The sequence below is a fragment of the Oncorhynchus kisutch genome, linkage group LG5, assembly GCF_002021735.2.
Source record: "Oncorhynchus kisutch isolate 150728-3 linkage group LG5, Okis_V2, whole genome shotgun sequence".
Lineage (NCBI taxonomy): Eukaryota > Metazoa > Chordata > Actinopteri > Salmoniformes > Salmonidae > Oncorhynchus > Oncorhynchus kisutch.
The window spans coordinates 58,355,787-58,377,668 of record NC_034178.2 but is presented as its reverse complement, the minus strand read 5'-3'; the positions used below and the strand labels follow the sequence as shown (position 1 = coordinate 58,377,668).

Here is a 21,882-nt window from a genome sequence, read left to right as displayed (position 1 = left end):
ACATGGAGGTAATTATTTTAAAAAGACTTCATAGGCGGTTTGTGATTTTCAAGTTTGGGTAAGCTTACAAATTTATCCTACAATTTCTACTGTTCTGTGACAGTTATGACTTTCATATGCACATTTTCATGGAATGGTTTAATTTAAATTATAATGTTTCCATTTATCAAAATAATTCACGTGCTTAAATCATACAAATCTGAAATAAAATAATAAAAACTAAAAAGTTAAAAGTCAACTAATGTGAGATCACCAGCCATTGAAACAATCCACAGCAATATTTTTAAGGAAGCTAATGATCCTCGATTCTTCTTATTTCTGTATAGACTGGAGTAATTATATCATTTTGGAAAATGTATTTCCAATGACTTCCCTATTGGACCCACCACTATGCCATTTCTCTCCTGTTCTATTGGCTTTCATATAAACGTAATTGAATTGTCCAGAAGCCAAAGGCATTCTAGTCATATTAGCAAACCATCCTAGTTGTTGTATCTTTAGATTCCCCCTAAGTTTCTAACAGAGATATTTGTCTGTCACATATGCAATCACTATCAGGTGCACTGTTTAGAATGGTGTTTTCCCCATGAATTGCATTTTACCAAATGTTTAAAAATAATGTTTTATTGGCTGCTTCATTACATAAGTTGCATGTCCTATTAAGATGCATTACCATAATCTAAATGTGACTGTCATTCTGAGCAACATGGACACCCTAATGGGTTATGCACCCAATGCATATTGGTCCGGTATATTTCTTAAATGGCCGGTAAATTTAAATCTTTCCGGTCACATTCTCCGGCGCCACATTTTCCTAACAGAAACCCTGATTGTCTTACATACACACACAGATGAAATGCTGTTTCAGCCAATCAGCCTCCAGGACCCAAATGACCCGGTTTATAATGGCCAACATACCACACCACCTCTGGCCTTATTGGTTAAATATATCATAGCTTGCTATATATACACAATTCCTGGCTGTACAATAACTTTCCAACTTGGATAACAAAACTATTGATTAACGATTTGATTGAATGTAGTGTTGCTGTATATACCTGGTCGTTCAGGAAGAGGTCTACGAAGCCGGGGATGCTCTTGGCAAACTCAGTGAGCTCCCTGACCGTCTCCACCGTGGTGCACTGGCAGCGGTAGAACACGTGTACCCCTATCTCCTTGTTGGGGGTCGTGCCGTTGATCAGCTGTTTCCACACCAGCCCGTTCTCAGCCTGGCACAAGGAGTCCATGTCGTGAATCACAAAGGGCTGCAGAGAGGGGAGAGAGAAGTTATTTAGTTAAGAAATAGAAGTATAATAACAGTAACAGACTTTTCACAGGAAATTGCATTCTGCCTGTGCCTGGTTTAGGAAGAAACAGTGTTTGCATACAACGGTGACACTGACATTTTGGCCTCTTCCCCTGTCATTCCAGTCTCAGACACAACAGTGATAAGGCCTTGAGACAACTAGGATTTTTACCACAAGTTTATACACAGCTGCTAGACAACCAACACTACTGGAGAGCTAGACAGTGTGAGAAGAAGTGAAGTTTTAGGGCAGCTGTGCACCTCGGTGCTCCTGTGCCTCAGACTGCCATTCTAGAGTATAGGCTACATGCCTGTTGCTTCAATTAGTGTTGATTGAAATTACAGAATCAAAAAGGCCATGGACACAATTGAAGTGCATGGAAATGACTTAAGATATCATTTTTGAAAAAAGTATTATTGTTTGATGAAACATTGAATTTGGCCTTACTGCTATCAGCCCATAGAAATGCATGGAATAACAGCTTAATTTATGAAGTCCCTTCAAAAATATAAGATAAAAAAATTATAATCTTGATCTTTTTTATAACTCCTTATTTTAGGCACTAAACTATGAAACCAAGATTGAACTCTTTGGCCTGAATGCCAAGAGGGGATGTTTTTCAGCAGCAGGGACTGGGAGACTAGTCAGAATCGAGGGAAAGATGAACCTAGCAAAGTACAGAGATCCTTGATGAAAACCTGCTCCAGAGCACTCAGGACCTCAGACTGTGGCAAAGGTTCACCTTCCAACAGGACAACGACCCTAAGCACACAGTCAAGACAAGATAGTAGTGGCTTCAGGACAAATCAAATCAAATGTATTTATATAGCCCTTCGTACATCAGCTGATATCTCAAAGTGCTGTACAGAAACCCAGCCTAAAACCCCAAAGTCTCTGAATGTCCTTGAGTGGCACAGTCAGAGCCCAGACTTGAACCCGATCGAACATCTCTGAAAAGACCTGAAAATAGCGACGATCCCCATCCAACATGACAGCGCTTGAGAGGATCTACAGAGAAGAATGGGAGAAACTCCCCAAATACAGGTGTGCCAAGCTTTTAGCATCATACCCAAGAATACTTGAGGCTGTAATCACTGTCAAAGGGACTTCAACAAAGTACTGAGCAAAGGGTCTGAATACTTATGTAAATGTCATATCAGTTTTTTATAAATTTGCAAAAATCTATAAAAACCTGTTTTTGCATTGCCATTATGGGGTATTGTGTGTAGATTGATGAGGGGAAAAAACAACTTAATTCGGTTTAGAATAAGGCTGTAACGTAACAAAATGTGGAAAAAGTCAAGTGGTCTGAATACTTTCTGAAGGCACTGTACTTCCATGAATCTTTCCATTCAGACTAGTCTTGTAAGGCATCCAAAAGCAAAACAACCAACATGTTCATGAGACACTTGCCTTTCCACAAAGGGGTCATATTAGTGTGTAGCTCAAACGGTTCAGACAGAAGTTGGCAGATCGGATGTATCAACTTCAGATCAATTCCGCAAGGCTTATGGGGGCCGTAAAGCAAAAACGGAGAACACCATCGTGTTCATGGGAGCGTTCAGACGCTACAGACATTTTTGTGAGAACACAGATTTTTGGGATGTCTCATGGTCTGAAAAACACAGCTCAAGCTTCGCCACCTTTCACCGTAGATGCAGAAGGCGACATAGGCGGATACAGTGGGATGAGACGCAGCCCATGCAAAAACAGTTCTCTAAATTAAATTGACAGATTTTTATGGAGATTTTTTAAAATTATACTAATTAAATTCCTGCATACTGACATCGACTCTGGAGGTCAATACAGATGAAAATCGGAGCTGGTCTAAGGGTAACATATGTTTTATAGTCAGCATGAGGAATATGTATACACAGTACTGGGCTACAGATGGTGTTAAAGTATTCTGTGTCTGTACTGTATGAAGCTGGAACTGAAGTTAATATATAAAATGTATAATATTTACATATAGAAAGAGTATGGAGCTGGTGTTAAAGTATTATATGTATAGTGAACAAAAATATAGACGCAAGTGTTGGTCCCATGTTTCATGAGCTGAAATAAAATTTAATAAGCTTCTTTCTCTCAAATTTTGTGCCCAAATTTGTTTACATCCCTGTTAATGAGCATTTCTCCTTTTCCAAGATAATCCATCCACCTTGTGCTGGGGACAATAAAAGGCAACTCTAAAATGTGCAGTTTTGTCACACAACACAATGCCACAAATGTCTCCAGTTTTGAGGGAGATTGCAATCAGCAATGCTGACTTTTGTGGGGAAAAAACAATTCTGATTGGCCCACTCATGTGAAATCCATAGATTAGGGCCTAATGAATTGACTTCAATTGACTGATTTCCATGAACTGGAACTCATTCAAATTGTTGCGTTTATATTTTTGTTCAGTATATTTCATTTACATATGGATACGCTACTGGGCTGGAGCTGGTCTTGCCGGTGAGGATGCTGCGAGCCTTCTTCTTGGTCATGTTGAGGTTCTTCAGATAGGCGTTGTTGACCCGCTTGGCCAGGGATTTGAGATCTGAGCCATTAGGGTTGGTGGTCGGGGCTTTCTCTCCCGCCAGGAGGCCCGCCACTAGCTTCCTCTTCTCTGCCTCCGGCATACGGCCATACCGGATCGCTGGGAACAAGCAGGAAAACTTATTTTAGTCTGCATCCATAAACTGGGAATACTCACAAATACTCACTGATGGGGTACTTTCTCCAGTAAACATGTGAGAATAGGAGGAAGGTGGTTGTGTCTCACCGTCATGGGACATGCCCAGCAGCAGGCACTTCTGGAAGCGACAGTACTGGCACTTGTTTCTGCTCTTCTTCTGGATCTTACAGCTGCGCTCACAGCGCTCATAGTCCAGCTTCATACGGATGGTCCGCCGGAAAAACCCCTGAGAGAAACCGAGTCAGTGGGTGGGGGGGGGGGGGGGGGGGGGTTTATTAGGTAAAAAGAGCAGTAGACTTTGCAGTTTATAAATTATGCAAAGAGCTGCTCCAATACATTTTACGTAACACATTCTGGGAGCCTCCTGGGATCTTCCCATCCCTTCAATCCCTGCTTCCTCACCTTGCAACCCTCACAGGCGTGTACTCCGTAGTGGAACCCTGAGGCCTTGTCTCCACAGATACGACATTCCACATTGATCAAGGCCCCCGTCCCATCCTCTCGACCCAGGAGGAGTTGGTCCGACAGTGATGGAGACGATGTCTGGGACAGATCTGGAGAAAGATAGACAAGGGAAGGTTCTGTTATTCTTGGGCCCTGAATCCCTGACTGACTTTACCTAGGGACAGGAGTTTCTCCTGATCACATTACCAGACAAGGAACATCTCCTCATCATATAAATGTACTTGTATTATATTTGGGATTACTGAACAGTTCAATTACTCATATAGTTAGCAATCCACATGGAAAATTGTGTAATATGAAAGCATTTCTCTGTAATACTGGAGTGACTGTAAAGAGATGGAAGTGAGATAAGGATGACACTGGAGTCAGACTAAAAAATGTGAAGTTAATGTTGGTGCCACCACAGTATATTTATGGCTTTGCGTGTATCACTGGGCTATGTGTACATTTACCAACACTCCCTCAACAATGTTATGTATACGTGCAGTGATTAAAGTACTTAAGTAAAAATACCTTAAAGTACTATTTCAGTAGTTTTTTGGGGTATCTGTACTTTACTATTGATATTTTTATTTCACTATATTTTTATTTTACTCCATACTTTTTCCCTGACACCCAAAAGTACTCATTACATTTTGGATGCTTAGCAGGACAGAAATGTTTTCTAATTCACACACTTATCAAGAGAACATCCCTGGTCACCCCTACTGCCTCTGATCTGGCAGACTCACTAAGCACAAATGATTAGTTTGTAAATGATGTCTGAGTGTTTGTGCAAGCCTCTGGCTATCCGTAAATTAAAATACATGTAAAAAACAAGAGAATGGTGCCGTCTTGTTAGCTTTATATAATGCATTTTTAAATATTATATACTTTTACTTTTGATTGTTAAGTATATTTCAGCAATTACATTTACTTTTGATACTTAACTGTATTTAAAACCAAATACTTTTATGCTTTTACTCAAGTAGTATTTTACTGGGTGACTTTCACTTTTACTAGAGTCATTTTCTATGAAGGTATCTTTACTTTTACTCAAGTATGACAATTGGGTACTTTTTCCACCACTTGTGTGCAATGGGAGCTTGGCGTGGGTGCACTTGCACGCATGTTTATGTGCATGTTTCTACTTCCTTTGATCTGGCGGACTAACTAAACAAATACTTTGCTTATAAATAATGTCAGTGTGGCCCTGGCTACTTTTCATACTTAAGTATATTTAAAACAAAATACTTAGACTTTTAATCTAGTATTTTACTGGGTGACTCACCTTAATAGAAAATGACTCGAGTAAAAGTATCTTAACTTGTACTCAAGTATGACAATTGAGTACTTTCTCAACCACTGTGTAAATGTGTATGTGTCAAGGATCTGCCCAGTGCTGGTGAGTTCCAGCCTGCTCCCTCCCCGAGGTGTAATCTCTGCCGCTGCCTGCCAAAGGGTTCTCCCAGTGGAGCCCAGGAGCTATGCTAGAAATGCCAGGGGTAGGAGACACCATAGAATAACACCGGCTAAGAGGGACAATCCGATTAAAGTGGCATTCCATTCCAACCGTGTGTTCTGTTCTATCCGTTCTGTTGCTAGGGGGATTTCTCCAACACCCTGTTTAAAACTAGAATAGCAAGGAGGGACATTACGTTATAAGGCAACGTTCCATTTCAGAATTTGGAACCAAGTGCCTTCTGTTCTATCCACTCTGCTACACACAATAGAAACAGAATGGAGTAGAAGGGACAATCCACTTCAATGCAATGTTCCACTTGAGAATTTAGGACCACGTTACGGGTGTTCTATTCTATCCATTTAATTCTAGGCTTAACCTGATGGCAGGGCTACGTTGCTAGGCTAGGCCAGGCCAAGATGAAAACATGGGAAACCCAGCACAGCAGGGCAGGTCGGGCAGCAGAGAGCCACACAGAGAGCGAGAGAGAGAAGGAAGAGGGTCTGAGCTCCGCTGTGTGGAGCCGAGGCACCTGAGGAGAAGTAACTCCCCCAGAATGAGGACAGACTGACAGACGAGGGGGTTCTCAATGCCTCATGCATGACCACTTTCCTCTCTCTAAGAGCCTCTTTCCCAATTCATCTTTCCTCTATTCCTTGCATCTTATTTCCTTGCCTCCTTCTCAAAAAACATTGGAGAAGAGGGTCAGTGGGGAAAGACCTTAAGTCTTCTCCTATATGGCTGAGAAGGAGGCGAGGAGAGAAGATGTTAGGAAAGATTCATTGAGAAAGCGCCATAGCGTGCATCAATCAAATCTATTTATAAAGCCCTTCTTATAAAGCTCTTCTCAGCTGATGTCAAAGTGCTGTACAGAAACCCAGCCTAAAACCACAAACAGCAAGCAATGCAGGTGTAGAAGCACCCGTATTAGTCCAACACTAGGTTTTAATGACAAGGAATTCAGTGAACTTGCTTTTCTATTCGCATAACGTAAACTCTGCTTAAACATGAAGCACCTCACTGCCACCTTAATGTGCCTCCTTGGGGTAAACTATCAAACTCAAACACTGAGTAGATATGTAGTTGTTTTCCATCTCCAGTATTTTTACCGTCAGTACGTAAACTGCCTGTTGTCCAGCGCCTGAGAAGAGTGGTATTATTAATACGTTTCAGTGGCATAGTTGCATGACAAGAGTGTAGTCGTTTCGAGGGAAACACTAGATGTTACTTGTCTGTAGAGATACTGTTTACTTGAAACCCTAATAGTGTGTAGTGTAGTCTGACTCATTCTCAATGTTTTTACGAAAAAGAAAAAAAACTTCAGAGACCTCAACTGACCTGACCGCCGCACTAGACCACAGCCTAACACATTAGTTCCTTTGAGAAGGTGCCATCTCCCACCTGCCAAGACAAACACACACAGCTCGACTGACCAGACTGGAACATTTAGGTTGGCAGAGCTTGGAGAGAGGAGGCCAAATATGACCAGATTGTAGGAAATAGAGAAGTATCCTATACGGGAGAATAAAGGACAGTATGTCTACATGGTCCTGTAGAGAACAAGGTTTCTCATTCCATTACTCCCAGACCTCCACCTAGTTCTGTTGCACTACCTCATAGAATGTCTCCTATTGATTTTAATAGGACACCATGGAGGATGTCTCGGGAGCCACTGGTGGAGGAAACCGTGAGAGTAGTGTCCTCTTGGTACAGTAGCTATTTGGTCTGACTGTGGTTGGTGTAAATGCTCTGAGGGAGAGCAGCTCAGCGTTAACACCACCAGAGGCCTTTACCGGGACACATTGAACTTCTCCATGTACTGAGGGTGTGTGTAAGTTGGTGAGGGTGTGCATGCGTGTGTGAGTGAGTATGCACGCATGAATGGCGGTGTGTGTGTGTGTGTGTGTGTGTGTAAGTCGACTGGAGATAACGGTCTCTCGTTCGTAAAACACAAACAGAGAGGCAGTGCTCCATATCAAAGGGTGTCTGTATCTGGAGAAGTCAATGGGCCTCTCGAGGACACAGGGCTAACCATTCTCAAAAGCCATTTGTGGGATGAGATCTAGGCCTGCAAATTAAGTTAAAGGCTAATTGCTGACTATTTGTTTACAAGGTACTAGTGCTGTCACCGACTAAAGAAATCTCGGATGACCGAAAGTCCTCTGTTTGTTCGACCAATTGATTGTATGTGGACACCTGCTCATAGAACATCTAATTCCAAAATCACGAGCATTAATATAGAGTTGGTCCCCGCTTTGCTGCTATAACAGCCTCCACTCTTGCGGGAAGGCTTTCTACTAGATGTTGGAACATTGCTGCGGGTCAGGGCTCTGAGCAGGACAGTCAAGTTCTTCCACACTGATCTCAATGAAACATGTCTGTATGGACCTCGCTTTGAACGAGGGCATTGTCATGCTGAAACAGGAAAGGGCCTTCCTCAAACTGTTGCCCCAAAGTTGGAAGTACAGAATCATCTAGAATGTTGTTGTATGCTGTTAAGGTTTGCCTTCACTAGAACTAAGGGGCCTAGCCCGAACGATGAAAAACAGCCCCAGACCATTATTCCTCCTCCAACAAACTTTACAGTTGGCAGTGTGTACTGTGGAGGGTAGCGTCCTCCTAGCATCCGCCTGCCCAGTGACGCGAGCCTACCAGATGAGCTAAATGCCTTTTCAGGTCAACATTCACAAAGCTGCGGGGCCAGATGGAATACCAGGAAGTGTACTCAAAGCATGCGCAGACCAACTGGCAAGGGTCTTGTCGGGTTCACCTAGGGGTCATGAAAAGTGTTGTACCAAAATGTTTGCTGTAATATAATAATTTCTCTCTCTCTCTGCAGGGGAGTGTGGGAGATAAGAGACTACTCAGCCATTCCACAATAAATCAACTCTGGGGAGGGGACATTTAATGCCTAGCTTTTAGATAAACACTGAAACTCTATGTTTGTATAGCTATGGATGCAGGGTTTTGGTCTCAGGAGTAAAAAGGTCATGAGTAGTCAGTGACATCACTAAGGTGGGAATTCGGTTTAATAAAACAACTTGAGACCTTTTGTTTGATGCAGAACTTACTCAGCAACATTCATGCTATGTTCCTGTTTTGTCAACTTCTGTCTGCAATTGTATTAATAAAGGTTTTTGAATTATTTAATTAAAGATATTGTCATAATGCTAATTTCACCAATGAGTAACTGATTGATAAGGAAATAAGGAAAAGAACCCTAACAGTCTTCACTGACATTGTCAACCTCTCCCTGACCAAGTCTGTAATACCTACATGTTTCAAGCAGACCAACATAGTCCCAGTGCCCAAGGAAGCAAAGGTAACTTGCTTAAATGATTACCACCCTGTAGCACTCACGTCGGTAGCCATGAAGCGCTTTGAAAGGCTGGTTATAACTCACATCAACAGCATCCACCCAGACACCCTAGACCCACGCCAATTCGCATACCACCCCAACAGATCCACAGATGACGCAATATCAATCGCACTCCACACTGCCCTTCCCCACCTGGACAAAAGGAACACCTATGGGAGAATGCTGTTCATTGACTACAGCTCAGCATTCAACACAAAGCTCATCTGCTAAGGACCCTGGGACTAAACACCTCCCTCTGCAACTGGATCCTTGACTTCCAGACAGGCCGCCCCCAGGTGGTAACGGTAGGCAAAAACATATCTGCCATGCTGATCATCAACACTGGGGCCCCTCAGGGGTAGGTACTTAGTCCCCTCCTGTACTCCCCTTGTTCACCCACGACTGCGTGGCCAAACACGACTCCAACACCATCATTAAGTTTGCTGACGACAACAGTGGTAGGCCTGATTAACGACAACGATGAGACAGCCTATAGGGAGGAGGTCAACAACAACCTCTCCCTCAATGTGAGCAAGACAAAGGAGCAGATCGTGGACTACAGGAAAAAGCCGGGCCGAACAGGCCCCCATTAACATCGACGGGCTGTAGTGGAGCGGGTCGAGAGTATCAAGTTCCTTGGTGTCCACATCACCAACAAAACATCATGGCCCAAACACACCAAGATAGTCGTGAAGAGGGTATGACAACACCTTTTCCCCCTCAGGAGACTGAAAAGGGTTAGTATGGGTCCCCAGATCCTCAAAAAGGTATACAGCTGCACCAGCAAGAGCATCGGTTGCATCACCGCCTGGACTGGTAACTGCTCGGCATCTCACCGTAAGGCGCTACAGAGGGTAATGCGTACAGCCCAGTACATCACTGTGGCCAAGCTTCCTGCCATTCATAAACTATATACTAGGCAGTGTCAGAGGAAAGCACAAAAAATTGTCAAAGACTCTAGTCACCCAAGTCATACTGTTTTTTTCTGATAGTGCACAGCAAGTGGTATCAGAGCGCCAAGTCTAGGACCAAAAGGCTCCTTAACAACTTCTAGCCCCAAGCCATAAGACTGCTGAACAATTAATCAAATGGCCACCGGACTATTTACATTGACACCCCCTCCCCTCCATTTGTATTGTACACTGCTGCTACTCATTGTTTATTATCTATGCATAGTCACTTCACCCCTACCTACATGTTTAAAAGAGCTCGACTAACCTGTACCCCCACACATTGACTCAGTACCGGTACACCCTGTATATAGCCTCATTATTGTGTTATTTTTTACTTTAGGTTTATTTGGTTTATTATTCTCTTTCTTGAACTGCACTGTTGGTTAAGGGTTTGTAAGTAAGCATTTCACAGTAATATCTACACGTTGTATTCGGCGCATGTGACAAATAAAGTTAGATTTGAAACCCAGATTCGTCTGTCAGACTGCCAGATGGTAAAACGCCATTTATCACTCCAAAGAATGAATTTCCACTGCTCCAGAGTCCAATAGCGGCAAGCTTTACACCACTTCAGCTGACGCTTGGCATTGTGCATGGCGATCTTAGGTTTGTGTGCGCCTGCTTGGCCATGGAAACCCATTTCATGAAGCTCCCGGCAAACAGTTATTGTGCTGACGTTGCTTCCTGAGGCAGTTTGGAACTCGTAGTGAGTGTTGCAACCGAGGACAGACAATGTTTTATGCGCTACATGCTTCAGCACTCGACGGCCCCGTTCTGTGAGGCCTACCACTTCACAGCTGAGCCGTTGTTGCTCCTAGACGTTTCCACTTCACAATAACGCCACTTACAGTTGTCAGGGGCAGCTCTAGCAGGGAAGGAATTTGATGAACTGACTTGACGATTTTATACACTTGTCAGAAACGAGTGTGGCTGAAATAGCCGAATCCACTCATTTGAAGGCGTGTCCACATAGTTCTGGCCATGTAGTGTATGTAATGGGTAATAGATAGACACTAACAATCAAACAAACAATTCACACAATGACGTTATGGAACATAAATGTGCACAAATTGTCAGTGGTGGAAAAAGTACTGAATTTTCATACTTGAGTAAAAGATACCTTAATAGAAAATGACTCAAGTAAAAGTCACGCAGTAAAATACTACTTGAGTAAAAGTCGAAAAGTATTTGGTTTTAAAAATACTTCAAATTAAGTATCAAAAGTAAATGGAATTTCTAAAATGTAAGTAAAAGTATTAATAATTTCAAATTCCTTACATCAAGCAAACCAGACAGCACAATTGTACTTTCTTTTTTTATTTGACGTGTAGCCACTCCAACACATAATTTACAAACAAAGCATTTGTGTTTAATGACAAACAATGCATTTGTGTTTAGTAAGTCTGCCAGATCAGAGGCAGTAGGGATGACCAGGGACATTGTCTTGATAAGTGAGTGAATTGGACCATTTTCCTGTCCTGGTAAGCATTCAAAATGTAATGAGTACTTTTGGGTGTCAGGGAAAACATATGGAGTAAACATTACATTATTTTCTTTAGGAATATAGTGAAGTAGAAGTAAAAGTTGTCAAATATAAAATTAAAAGTACTTTAAAGTATTTTGGGGTGGCAGGGTAGCCTAGTGGCTAGTAACTGAAAGGCAAGTTCAGATCCCCAAGCTGACAAGGTACAAATCTGTAGTTCTGCCCCTGAACAGGCAGTTAACCCACTGTTCCTAGGCAGTCATTGAAAATAAGAATTTGTTCTTAACTGACTTGCCTAGTTAAATAAAGATTTTTAAAAATATATATATAATAAAATAGTCTTATAATTCCTATAATAACTACAACCTATAACTTCTTACCTGGGAATATTGAAGACTCATGTTAAAAGGAACCACCAGCTTTCATGTTCTCATGTTCTGAGCAAGGAACTTAAACGTTAGGTGTTTTTACATGGCACATATTGCACTTGTACTTTCTTCTCCAACACTTTGTTTTTGCATTATTTAAACCAAATTGAACATGTTTAATTATTTATTTGAGTCTAAATTGATTTTATTGATGTATTATATTAAGTTAAAATAAGTGTTCATTCAGTATTGTTGTAATTGTCATTATTACCAAAAAATACATTTTTTATTTATTTTTAAAATCGGACGATTAAATGGGTATCAGCTTTTTTTTGGGTCCTCCATTAAATCGGTATCGGCGTTGAAAAATCATAAATTGGTCGACCTCTACTAGATTGGAACACAGAGTTCTCTCAAGTCAACGAGGGGACTGGGTTATAGGCGCTATGTCTAAAGGTAAACATCACAGGGACTTTACTTTGTGAGAATAAATAGAGTAAAAGGTGATGCTGTGTTTATGCTACAGGAACAACCACAATCAAAACAGATGTAGCACACAAGGTGGGCCACATCTCACCAATCATCAACAATTTTTTCTGTCTATTTGAGTATTTTCAAATAATGTGGCCTGAATCAACTACTTCTATTGGAAGTAGGGCTGGCACAAATACTGTATAAATACCATATAAAACACACCAAAAACATCACAACCGTTTGTTGTTGTGTGGAACGACCAGCTAACTGAAGATGGAAGGACCTGGCATTTGCACGCTTGAGTCCGTTTCAGCAGTAACATGGACTCTTTAGAATGTGATGGAACTTTGTTGCTCCTCGCGGAAACAAGCAAGGTGTTGTAGTAAACAAGCCTGGGCAACACCTCCCCTCCCTGCAGCAGCAGCAGCAGCAGCAGCACATGCAGTCAGGAGCAGAGGAGAAGGGGAACTGTGAATCTAAAAAATAATAATAATTTAAAAAACATTCCGACGATTATAACGGTGACTGTGGTCATGCGGCTGGCCAATAACCGTAATACAACATTCCAGGAGCGTCACAGCCCTAATTGGAAGTATTTGAAAGTATTTAAATAATTTCCTATAAATAGCCTACTATTCTAAAGTATTTTCAAATACATATTTCAAATATTATTTTCAAATACCATGGAGATGGGAGTGTATTTGAGTAAGTGTATTTTTGTATTTTCAAATACATGCCAATATTCAAATAATAAATATCTGAATACTTTCTATGAAATGTGTGTGAAAGTCATTGAGAAACTTGAAATAATATTTGAACCTTGTGAGTGTGTGTGTCTCACCTGTGCAGCTACTGGAGAGGGCAGGGCTGTCCGTATTGGAGGTGCTGTGGCTGTTACTACTCCCCTTCTCCTGCTGATCCTCTTGCTCCTGCTGCACAACCTCTTCGTCATGAGACTTCATGTCCCAGGAGCCAAGGCCCTCCTCCCTCTCAGGTGACACCTCTGCTCCTCGCGCACCCTCCTTCTTCCCCCCTCTCTCTCTCAGCCCCTTCGACAGCAGGGATGGTTTCAGCCCCTCCAAGGAGGACTCCAGCCCCATCACTCCGTCCGAGGTGTACTCCCCATGTGGGGAGGTGGTCCCGTTCTGGCAGACTCCCCCTTTCCTTACCAAAACCCCGACACGCCGCCTCCGATCCCGTCGAGGGGCTTTTCTTTTGACCGGCGCTAAGACGGCGGCCCTGGTGCCCTCCATGGTGCTGCGTAGCTTCTCCCCTGACTCTCAGCCGCCCTCGGTCATGGCAACACCATCGCCGCCCTGCTGGGGAGGAGGGGAACAGCCAGTTAGTACAGATCTTTTACAGAGGAATTATTTATTCCCAAATCGGTAGTGTGTCATGAGGATAGGGTTGCAGCCAATCAGAGCTGCTATCACAGAATACAGTGACTGTTCAATCTAAATGTCTTTTACAAAGTTAGACATCCAATCAGATCCATGAAACACTTCTTCCCAGTTAAAACAACACATTGAGAGACAATGAAAGGCTTGAACATGGAACCGGCAGTCTCTTCTGGAAACACTTGTAATAACAGAGACTTTGATCTGGTCTCATTCAACAGATCCCTCTGCAGCTGAGCAAGCCTTAACCAGCACCCCTCCAACCCAGAGAGACAGAAACAGCCTCCCCATAGAAACATAGCATATGGGCCAGGTTAGAGGTTTATGATGCAGGCCTGGAGTTATTTTGTTGCTGAGGAGAGCCAGCTGTTAAGAAATTAATCTAAATCACTGAAATTCTATCAACTAATCACTAACAGAGAGAAGATAGAAAAAGGGAGAGATAAAAAGAGTAGCGAGAGAAACAATAAGCTAACCCATTGGCATTAATGTGTAGGCCTTGTTGTTCAGAGAGAAACACATGCACACATAGTGAGTGGGCTAGCCTCCAAGCCCCAGCACATGTGAGCACTGGGGCAGGCAAGGCTGGTGTTTTTCAACAGACTCTTGTTGTTGGGACGGGAGAGCCCTGAGCTGAAGACGCTCTCGGTTTGTGTGTGTGTGTAGGGACGCTCTGCGGATCAGCTAGCACCACTGACCTTTTCCCACATTCCGTACTTCCTGCTGAACAGCCATGGACTTTCCCCCACTGGCCTTGGGTCGCTGTTCATGTGGGTGAGTGAGTGTGTGTGTGCATTTGCCAAGTGGAAATAGGGTTCATATGAACAGAACAATTTTCTAACAGAAATGGGATGTGCCTTTTGCAGTTCATCGATGTGCCATTCTGGTCATGCGCGCCGCGACCGATGTACCTGGTTCGTTAGTTAAGCTAGCCACTTGCCAGTAACTCCTCCAGTATGTGTTGACGTAATTTCATAGGATTTGATTTTGTTTACCATTAAATAACCTGCATTGATCAGTTATACAGTTTAAAGCCGTTAAGTTAAAATAAGAAAGATTCCACGTGAATTCACAATGTAGATGGTCTACATTGCGCTTCCTGCAGAGAGAGAAATGTTTTATCATTTATGCAGCTGGTGCTCTTGCTTTCCATGAGAGTGGCGCATGTAGCTTGTTGTCATCCAATCACAAGTCATCAAACATGCAATATTATTAGGAGATAGTGCCTTCAGAAAGTATTCATACCCCTTGACACATTTTGTTGCATTACATTTGTTGCATTACAGCCTGAATGCAGCAGTTAAAAGCGCTGGGCCAGTAACCGAAAGGTTGCTGGTTTGAATCACCCCCAACAACAACAACTGTTACCCTTTTGCACATGGTGTGGATGTCGATTAAGGCAGCCCCCCCCGCACCGCTCTGATTCAGAGGCGTTCGGTTAAACGGGGTAGACATTTCAGTTGAATGCATTCAGTTGTGCGACTGACTACAGTTGAAGGCGGAAGTTTACATACACTTAGGTTGGAGTCATTAAAACCTGTTTTTCAACCCCTCCACAAATGTATTGTTAACAAACTATAGTTTTGGCAAGTGGAATAGGACATCTACTTTGTGCATGACACAAGTCAATTTTACAACAATTGTTTACAGGCAGATTTAACTTATAATTCACTGTATCACAATTCCAGTGGGTTAGAAGTTTACATACACCAAGTTGACTGTGCTTTAAACAGCTTCGGAAAATTCCAGAAATTGATGTCATGGCTTTAGAAGCTTCTGATAGGCTAATTGACACCATTTGAGTCAATTGGAGGTGTACATGTGGATGTATTTCAAGGCCTACCTTCAAACTCAGTGCCTCTTTGCTTGACATCATGGGAAAATCTAAAGAAATCAGCCAAGATCTCAGAAAAACAATTGTAGATCTCCACAAGTCTGGTTCATCCTTGGGAGCAATTTCCAAACGCCTGAAGGTACCACGTTCAACTGTACAAACAATAGTACGCAAGTATGGGACCACGCAGCCATCATACCACTCAGGAAGGAGACATGTTCTGAGCCAGGTTTGCAACTGCACATGGGGACAAAGATCATACTCTTTGGAGAAATGTCCTCTGATCTGATGAAACAAAAATATAACTATTTTGCCATAATGACCATCGTTATGTTTGGAGGAAAAATGGGGATGCTTGCAAGCCGAAGAACACCATCCCAATTGTGAAGCACAGGGGTGGCAGTTTCATGTTGTGGGGGTGCTTTGCTGCAGGAGGAACTGGTGCACTTCACAAAATGGATGGCCTAATGAGGCAGGAAAATTATGCGGATATGTGGAAGCAACATCAAGACATTAGTCAGGAATTTAAAGCTTGGTCGCAAATGGGTCTTCCAAAAGGACAATGCCCCAAACATACTTCCAAAGTTGTGGCAAAATGGCTTAAGGACAATAAAGTCAAAGTATTGGAGTGGCCATCACAAAGCCATGACCTCAATCCTATAGAGCATTTCTGGGCAGAACTGAAAAAGGGTGTGCGAGCAAGGAGGCCTACAAATCTGAATCAGTTACACCAGCTCTGTAGGGGGAATGGGCCAAAATTAACCCAACTTATTGTGGGAAGCTTGTGGAAGGCTACCCAAAACACTTGACCCAAGTTACACAATTTAAAGGCAATGCTACCAAATACTAATTGAGTGTATGTAAACTTGAAATAAATAAAATATGAAATAAAATCACTCTACTATTATTCTGACATTCTTAAAATAAAGTGGTGATCCTAACTGACCTAAGGTAATTTTTACTAGGATTAAATGTCAGGAATTGTGAAAAAAATAGTTTAAAATGTATTTGGCTAAGGTGTATGTAAACTGCCGACATCAACTGTAGGTATCACCTTTCCCACAAAATGACAAAGTGAAAACATGTTTTTAAAAATGTTTGCTAAATTGAAAATTAAAACAGAAATATATTATTTACGTAAGTATTCACACCCCTGAGTCAATACATGTTAGAATCAATTATTTATTTATTTTTTATTCTTCAAGCTTTATCAAGTTGATTGTTGATCATCGATAGACAACCATTTTAAAGTCTTGCCATAGATTTTCAAGCCGATTTAAGTCTAAACTAACTCGGCCACTCAGGAACATTCAATGTCATCTTGGTAATATTCGTCCTTGTGTTTTAAGTCATTGTGTTGGTGAAAGGTGAATTTGTCCTCGAGTGTCAGTTGGAAAGCAGACTGAACCAGGTTTCCTCTAGGATTTTGCCTGTACTTAAGTTCATTAAATTTTTTCATGGCGATGACTAGCATACCCATAACATGATGCAGCCACCACCATGCTTGAGGAAACCAAGCAGCATCGACAGAGGATGGTCACGTCGCATTCTTAGAAAAATAAAATACTGCATAGTTTCCTATGTATTATTTCTTACATTGTTACCCCAGGAAATCATAAGTCTTATTACATACAGCCGGGAAGAACTATTGGATATAAGAGCAACGTCAACTTTACCAACATTACAACCAGGAATACGACTTTCCCGAAGCGGATCCTCTGTTTGGACCACCACCCGGGACAATGGATTTAATCCCAGTAGCCGACCCAAAACAAAGGCGCCGCAGAAGGGGCAGACGGAGCACATCTCTCATGAGTATACTACTCGCCAATGTCCAGTCTCTTGACAACAAGGTAGACCAGATTCGAGCAAGGGTTGCCTTCCAGAGAGACGTCAGAGATTGTAACATTCTCTGTATCACGGAAACATGGCTCACTCAGGATATGTTATCAGAGTCGGTACAGCCACCCGGTTTCTTCACGCATCGCACCAACAGAAACAAACATCTCTCTAGTAAGAAGAAGGACGGGGGTGTATGCCTTATGATTAATGATTTGTGGTGTAATCATAACAACATACAGGAACTCAAGTCCTTTTGGTCACCTGACCAAGAATTCCTTACAATCAAATGCCGACAACATTATCTACCAAGAGAATTCTCTTCAATTGTAAATCACAGCAGTGTATATCCCCCCCAAGCAGACATCTCAACGGCCCTGAAAGAACTTCACTGGACTCTATGTAAACTGGAAACCATATATCCTGAGGCTGCATTTATTGTTTAAACAAAGCTAATCTGAAAACAAGGCTCCCTAACTTCCACAATGCATACAAAGCCCTCCCCCTGCCCTCCTTTCGGAAAATCTGACCACGACTCCATTTTGTTGCTCCCTGCATATAGACAGAAACTAAAACAGGAAACGCCCGTGCTCAGGTCTGTTCAACGCTGGTCCGACCAATCGGGTGCCACGCTTCAAGATTGCTTTGATCACGTGGATTGGGATATGTTCCGGATAGCCTCAGTGCCCTATACCTGCGCCCAGAGGGGAGAAGTTCAAAGTCCAGGTACAACGGGGGCTTGGGTCTAAAAGGATTTTGTGAGCCTTGCGGAGGGCCCTGACCTTAAAGATCTCATCCAGGCCTTGACTCCAAGTACCTTGCTTGCTGTGGTGAAGATCCTTCTCAGCATATTTCTCTGGCTGACAGTGGAATTGCCAAACCAACAAACAGTTAAACACTCAATGAAAGAATTGTAAAACAGAGTCAGTATAGTACAATTACAATGGACTCTTTTTGTAGATCAGATCTGTACATTAACTCCAAAGAAGCTTATTGTCCAAGAGGACACCTAGATATTTTTATACCTCTGCAATCTCTATATTCTAACCTCTGGTTGATGTTGCAGAGGTAGGTGTTGTATGCTTCCTGAAGTCTATGCACGTCTCTTTGGTCTTATTGGTATTGAGGACCAAGTGTGATTCGTCACACCACTCTACAAAGTCATCTAGGACTGGGCCATGATGCTCCTCGTCATCATGCAACAGGCTGATCAAGGCAGTGTCATCAGCGAACTTAAGGTGTCTGTCAGGATGGGAACTAGTACAACACATCCCTGAGGAGAGCCTTTGTTGGTGTTGCGTTTGTCCGACACGTGGGGGCCCATTTTGACCCGCTGTGACCGTTGGCTCAGGATGTCCAACAACCACAAAACCAGCCCCCCCATCTAAGGAGAAGTCCAGAATGAGTCCCTGTGCCAGAATGTAAGGCTGGCTTGTGTTGAAGGCAGAAGAAAAGTCAACAAACAAAACCCTGACATGGGATTTGGCACCCTCTAGATGTCTGTAGACCATGTTGTGGATGGGTATTTACCAACGTTTCAGCATCACATCCTCAGGGTAATGTCATGAATACTTGAACCAGGTTATGTAGACCAACTGTGCCATTAGTGAAACCAATGACAATAGTGAGGGGTGTGTCATAATGATTAAGTTAATTATAAATTAACTAGCGAAACTGTTAAAAAAATTGTATATGGCATTTTAAATATATTACGCTATTGATATCTTATAGAAACATAATGGAATATTGTACATCATATTAGCATCAACTGCCTGTTCACCCCGCTATCATCCAGAAGGCGAGGTCAGTACAGGTGCATCAAAGCTGGGACCGAGAGACTGAAAAACAGCTTCTATCTCAAGGCCATCAGACTGTTAAACAGCCACCACTAACATTGAGTGGCTGCTGCCAACACACTGACTCAACTCCAGCCACTTTAATAATGGGAATTGATGGGAAATGTAAAATATATCACTAGCCACTTTAAACAATGCTACCTAATATAATGTTTACATACCCTACATTATTCATCTCATATGTATACACTGTACTCTATATCATCTACTGCATCTTTATGTAATACATGTATCACTAGCCACTAACTATGCCACTTTGTTTACATACTCATCTCATATGTATATACTGTACTCGATACCATCTACTGTATCTTGCCTATGCCGCTCTGTACCATCACTTATTCATATATCTTTATGTACATATTCTTTATCCCCTTACACTTGTGTGTATAAGACAGTAGTTTTGGAATTGTTAGTTAGATTACTTGTTGGTTATTACTGCATTGTCGGAACTAGAAGCACAAGCATTTCGCTACACTCGCATTAACATCTGCTAACCATGTGTATGTGACAAATAAAATGTGATTTGATTTGACCATACATTATTGTTTCATTCAAATTCACATAATAATTTCATATTTCCTTTCATATTTGTTACGTAATATTTTGGTTCAACCTTAATGTATAATGAGCATCATTAAGAGGGGGCATATGTGTATGCTAATAAGATGTAGAAAGAAAATATACATTTATAAGACTTGTTTATAAAAGGAAAAATGTGTTCATAAGAAGGGCATGAGATCAAAGTCAATAATCAGACCACTAGGGGTCAATGTTTTTAGAGAGGACATCCTTAGACATGGAGTGGGCGACTTTATTTTGATAGTATGTAACTATCGTCCTAAAATATTTCATGGTTAAATGTGAGGGGGGGAAAAGGTCACTTTCAGTGATCTAAAGGTTAAAAAAGTGACATCTCAAATCATAACAAAACTGTCAAACAATTGGCATGATTTTTAAGGATCTATTACACTATACGTCTGTATGGGTAAGACAGTTTAGGCAGAAAGGTTTGAACTACTTATGTCTGGATAAACAGCCTTCATGACCGACATTAAGTCGCTATTTTGGATCAAATCACATGATGGTACTCATGTGACAGGATGCGACATCACGAAGATGCCTGTGAGATAACCTTTGGTTAAGAAAAGGTTAGAAAGTCTTTCGTAAATCTTTGATAAATTTACATTTCCACTTCCTGTCAGGTGTCAGCCAAAAAATCTGATCATTCGGTGCGACCGCTAAAAACAAAATAAAATGTTAAATTATCTGAAAAGCTTATATTTTATTTCGATACTCAAGATACATACTTAATGTTAAAGTGAAGTGTTCACATGCGTCCATAAGCAGTTGCCTCTAAAACATGTTTGTGAGAAAAGTCATACGGTGTAACCAAAAGGATAATTAGGAGTGACTCTGCAAATTGGCCACAGAAATTCAGGCATTCCACTTTGGGGGGAGTAGACAGCAGGCTACGATCTATACAAGTGTTGTGTACACATCAGAGGAAACCCAGTCCTACGCCACCATATTTGACTCCCTTAGACATGATGAGAGAGCAGTATGGGCTCACCTGGAGCCTGTCCTAAGAGATGTCAAGAACAGAATCCACAAATCACGACATTCCACATGAAGAGTGATGGTCCCGTCACCCAATACAGAAACAAGAAGAACACTCAGCCATATATTTACGAATTCAAACAAATCCCCTGGAACTTCTCTGAAAAGGGTTACGGGAAGGGGGCACCAGATGGTATGGGTGGGGCTGTGACACATTGTGCAGACAAACACATGCAACGGGGGAGGATGTGCAGATTAGCAAGGAGTTATTCGAACTACTCGAAGAGTGGATCGAGCATCAAGTTCTTTTGGATTACAGATGTCACAAAGCACAATGAAGCTGTGCCAAACAACTTTGCTGGAGTCAAAGGAACCATGAAGTTGCACCAGGTCACCTCCACAGTGTCAGGGAAAATAAAACACTGAAGTGTCTTCCTTCTGTAGCAGACCAAACATCTGCAACACCTGTTTCAGTGCTGTGGAAGTGAACTTCAATGAAGAACACCATCAGGAGAACACCATTACTGAGGAACAGCAAGATGAAGCTTTAACCAAGTCAACACTTGCTGAAAATCTAGGCAGTTTTGTCATTGTCAGCTACAAAGACCACCCCTTTGTAGGCCAGGTACTGAAGGTGATTGGGGAGAAAGTGCAGATCACTTGTATGCAGCAGCATGGAGTGAGGAATGTTTTTGTCTGGCCCTATGTGCCAGACATAGCCTTCTACTATGAGAGAGATGTGAAGTCAATGATCAGTGAGCCCAAGCCCTTCAGCGCAAGAGCATCTCGGTTATCTGACACAAACTGGGCTGCTTTCTTGTCACACTAGTTAAACAACATCAAAAACACTGTTCTAAGAATGCAAGTTTG

The 21,882-nt window shown here is 42.0% G+C and overlaps 1 protein-coding gene across 3 annotated transcripts in view; it reads right to left on the bottom strand.

Moving 5' to 3' along the window:
- Positions 1-21,882, bottom strand: part of LOC109891318 (peroxisome proliferator-activated receptor delta) — a 39,686-nt gene that overhangs the window by 5,517 nt on the left and 12,287 nt on the right. Inside the window, exons 2-6 of one of the 3 annotated variants that reach the window (XM_031825500.1) lie at positions 13,368-13,845; positions 4,387-4,538; positions 4,072-4,210; positions 3,725-3,945; positions 1,059-1,265 (exon numbers count right to left, since the gene is read on the bottom strand). In XM_031825500.1, coding sequence (XP_031681360.1) covers positions 1,059-1,265; positions 3,725-3,945; positions 4,072-4,210; positions 4,387-4,538; positions 13,368-13,779 — 1,131 coding nt within the window. In that variant the 5' untranslated portion in view covers positions 13,780-13,845. The remainder of the gene's footprint in view (positions 1-1,058; positions 1,266-3,724; positions 3,946-4,071; positions 4,211-4,386; positions 4,539-13,367; positions 13,846-21,882) is intronic. The other 2 variants (XM_031825502.1, XM_031825501.1) reach the window with 2 other exon arrangements.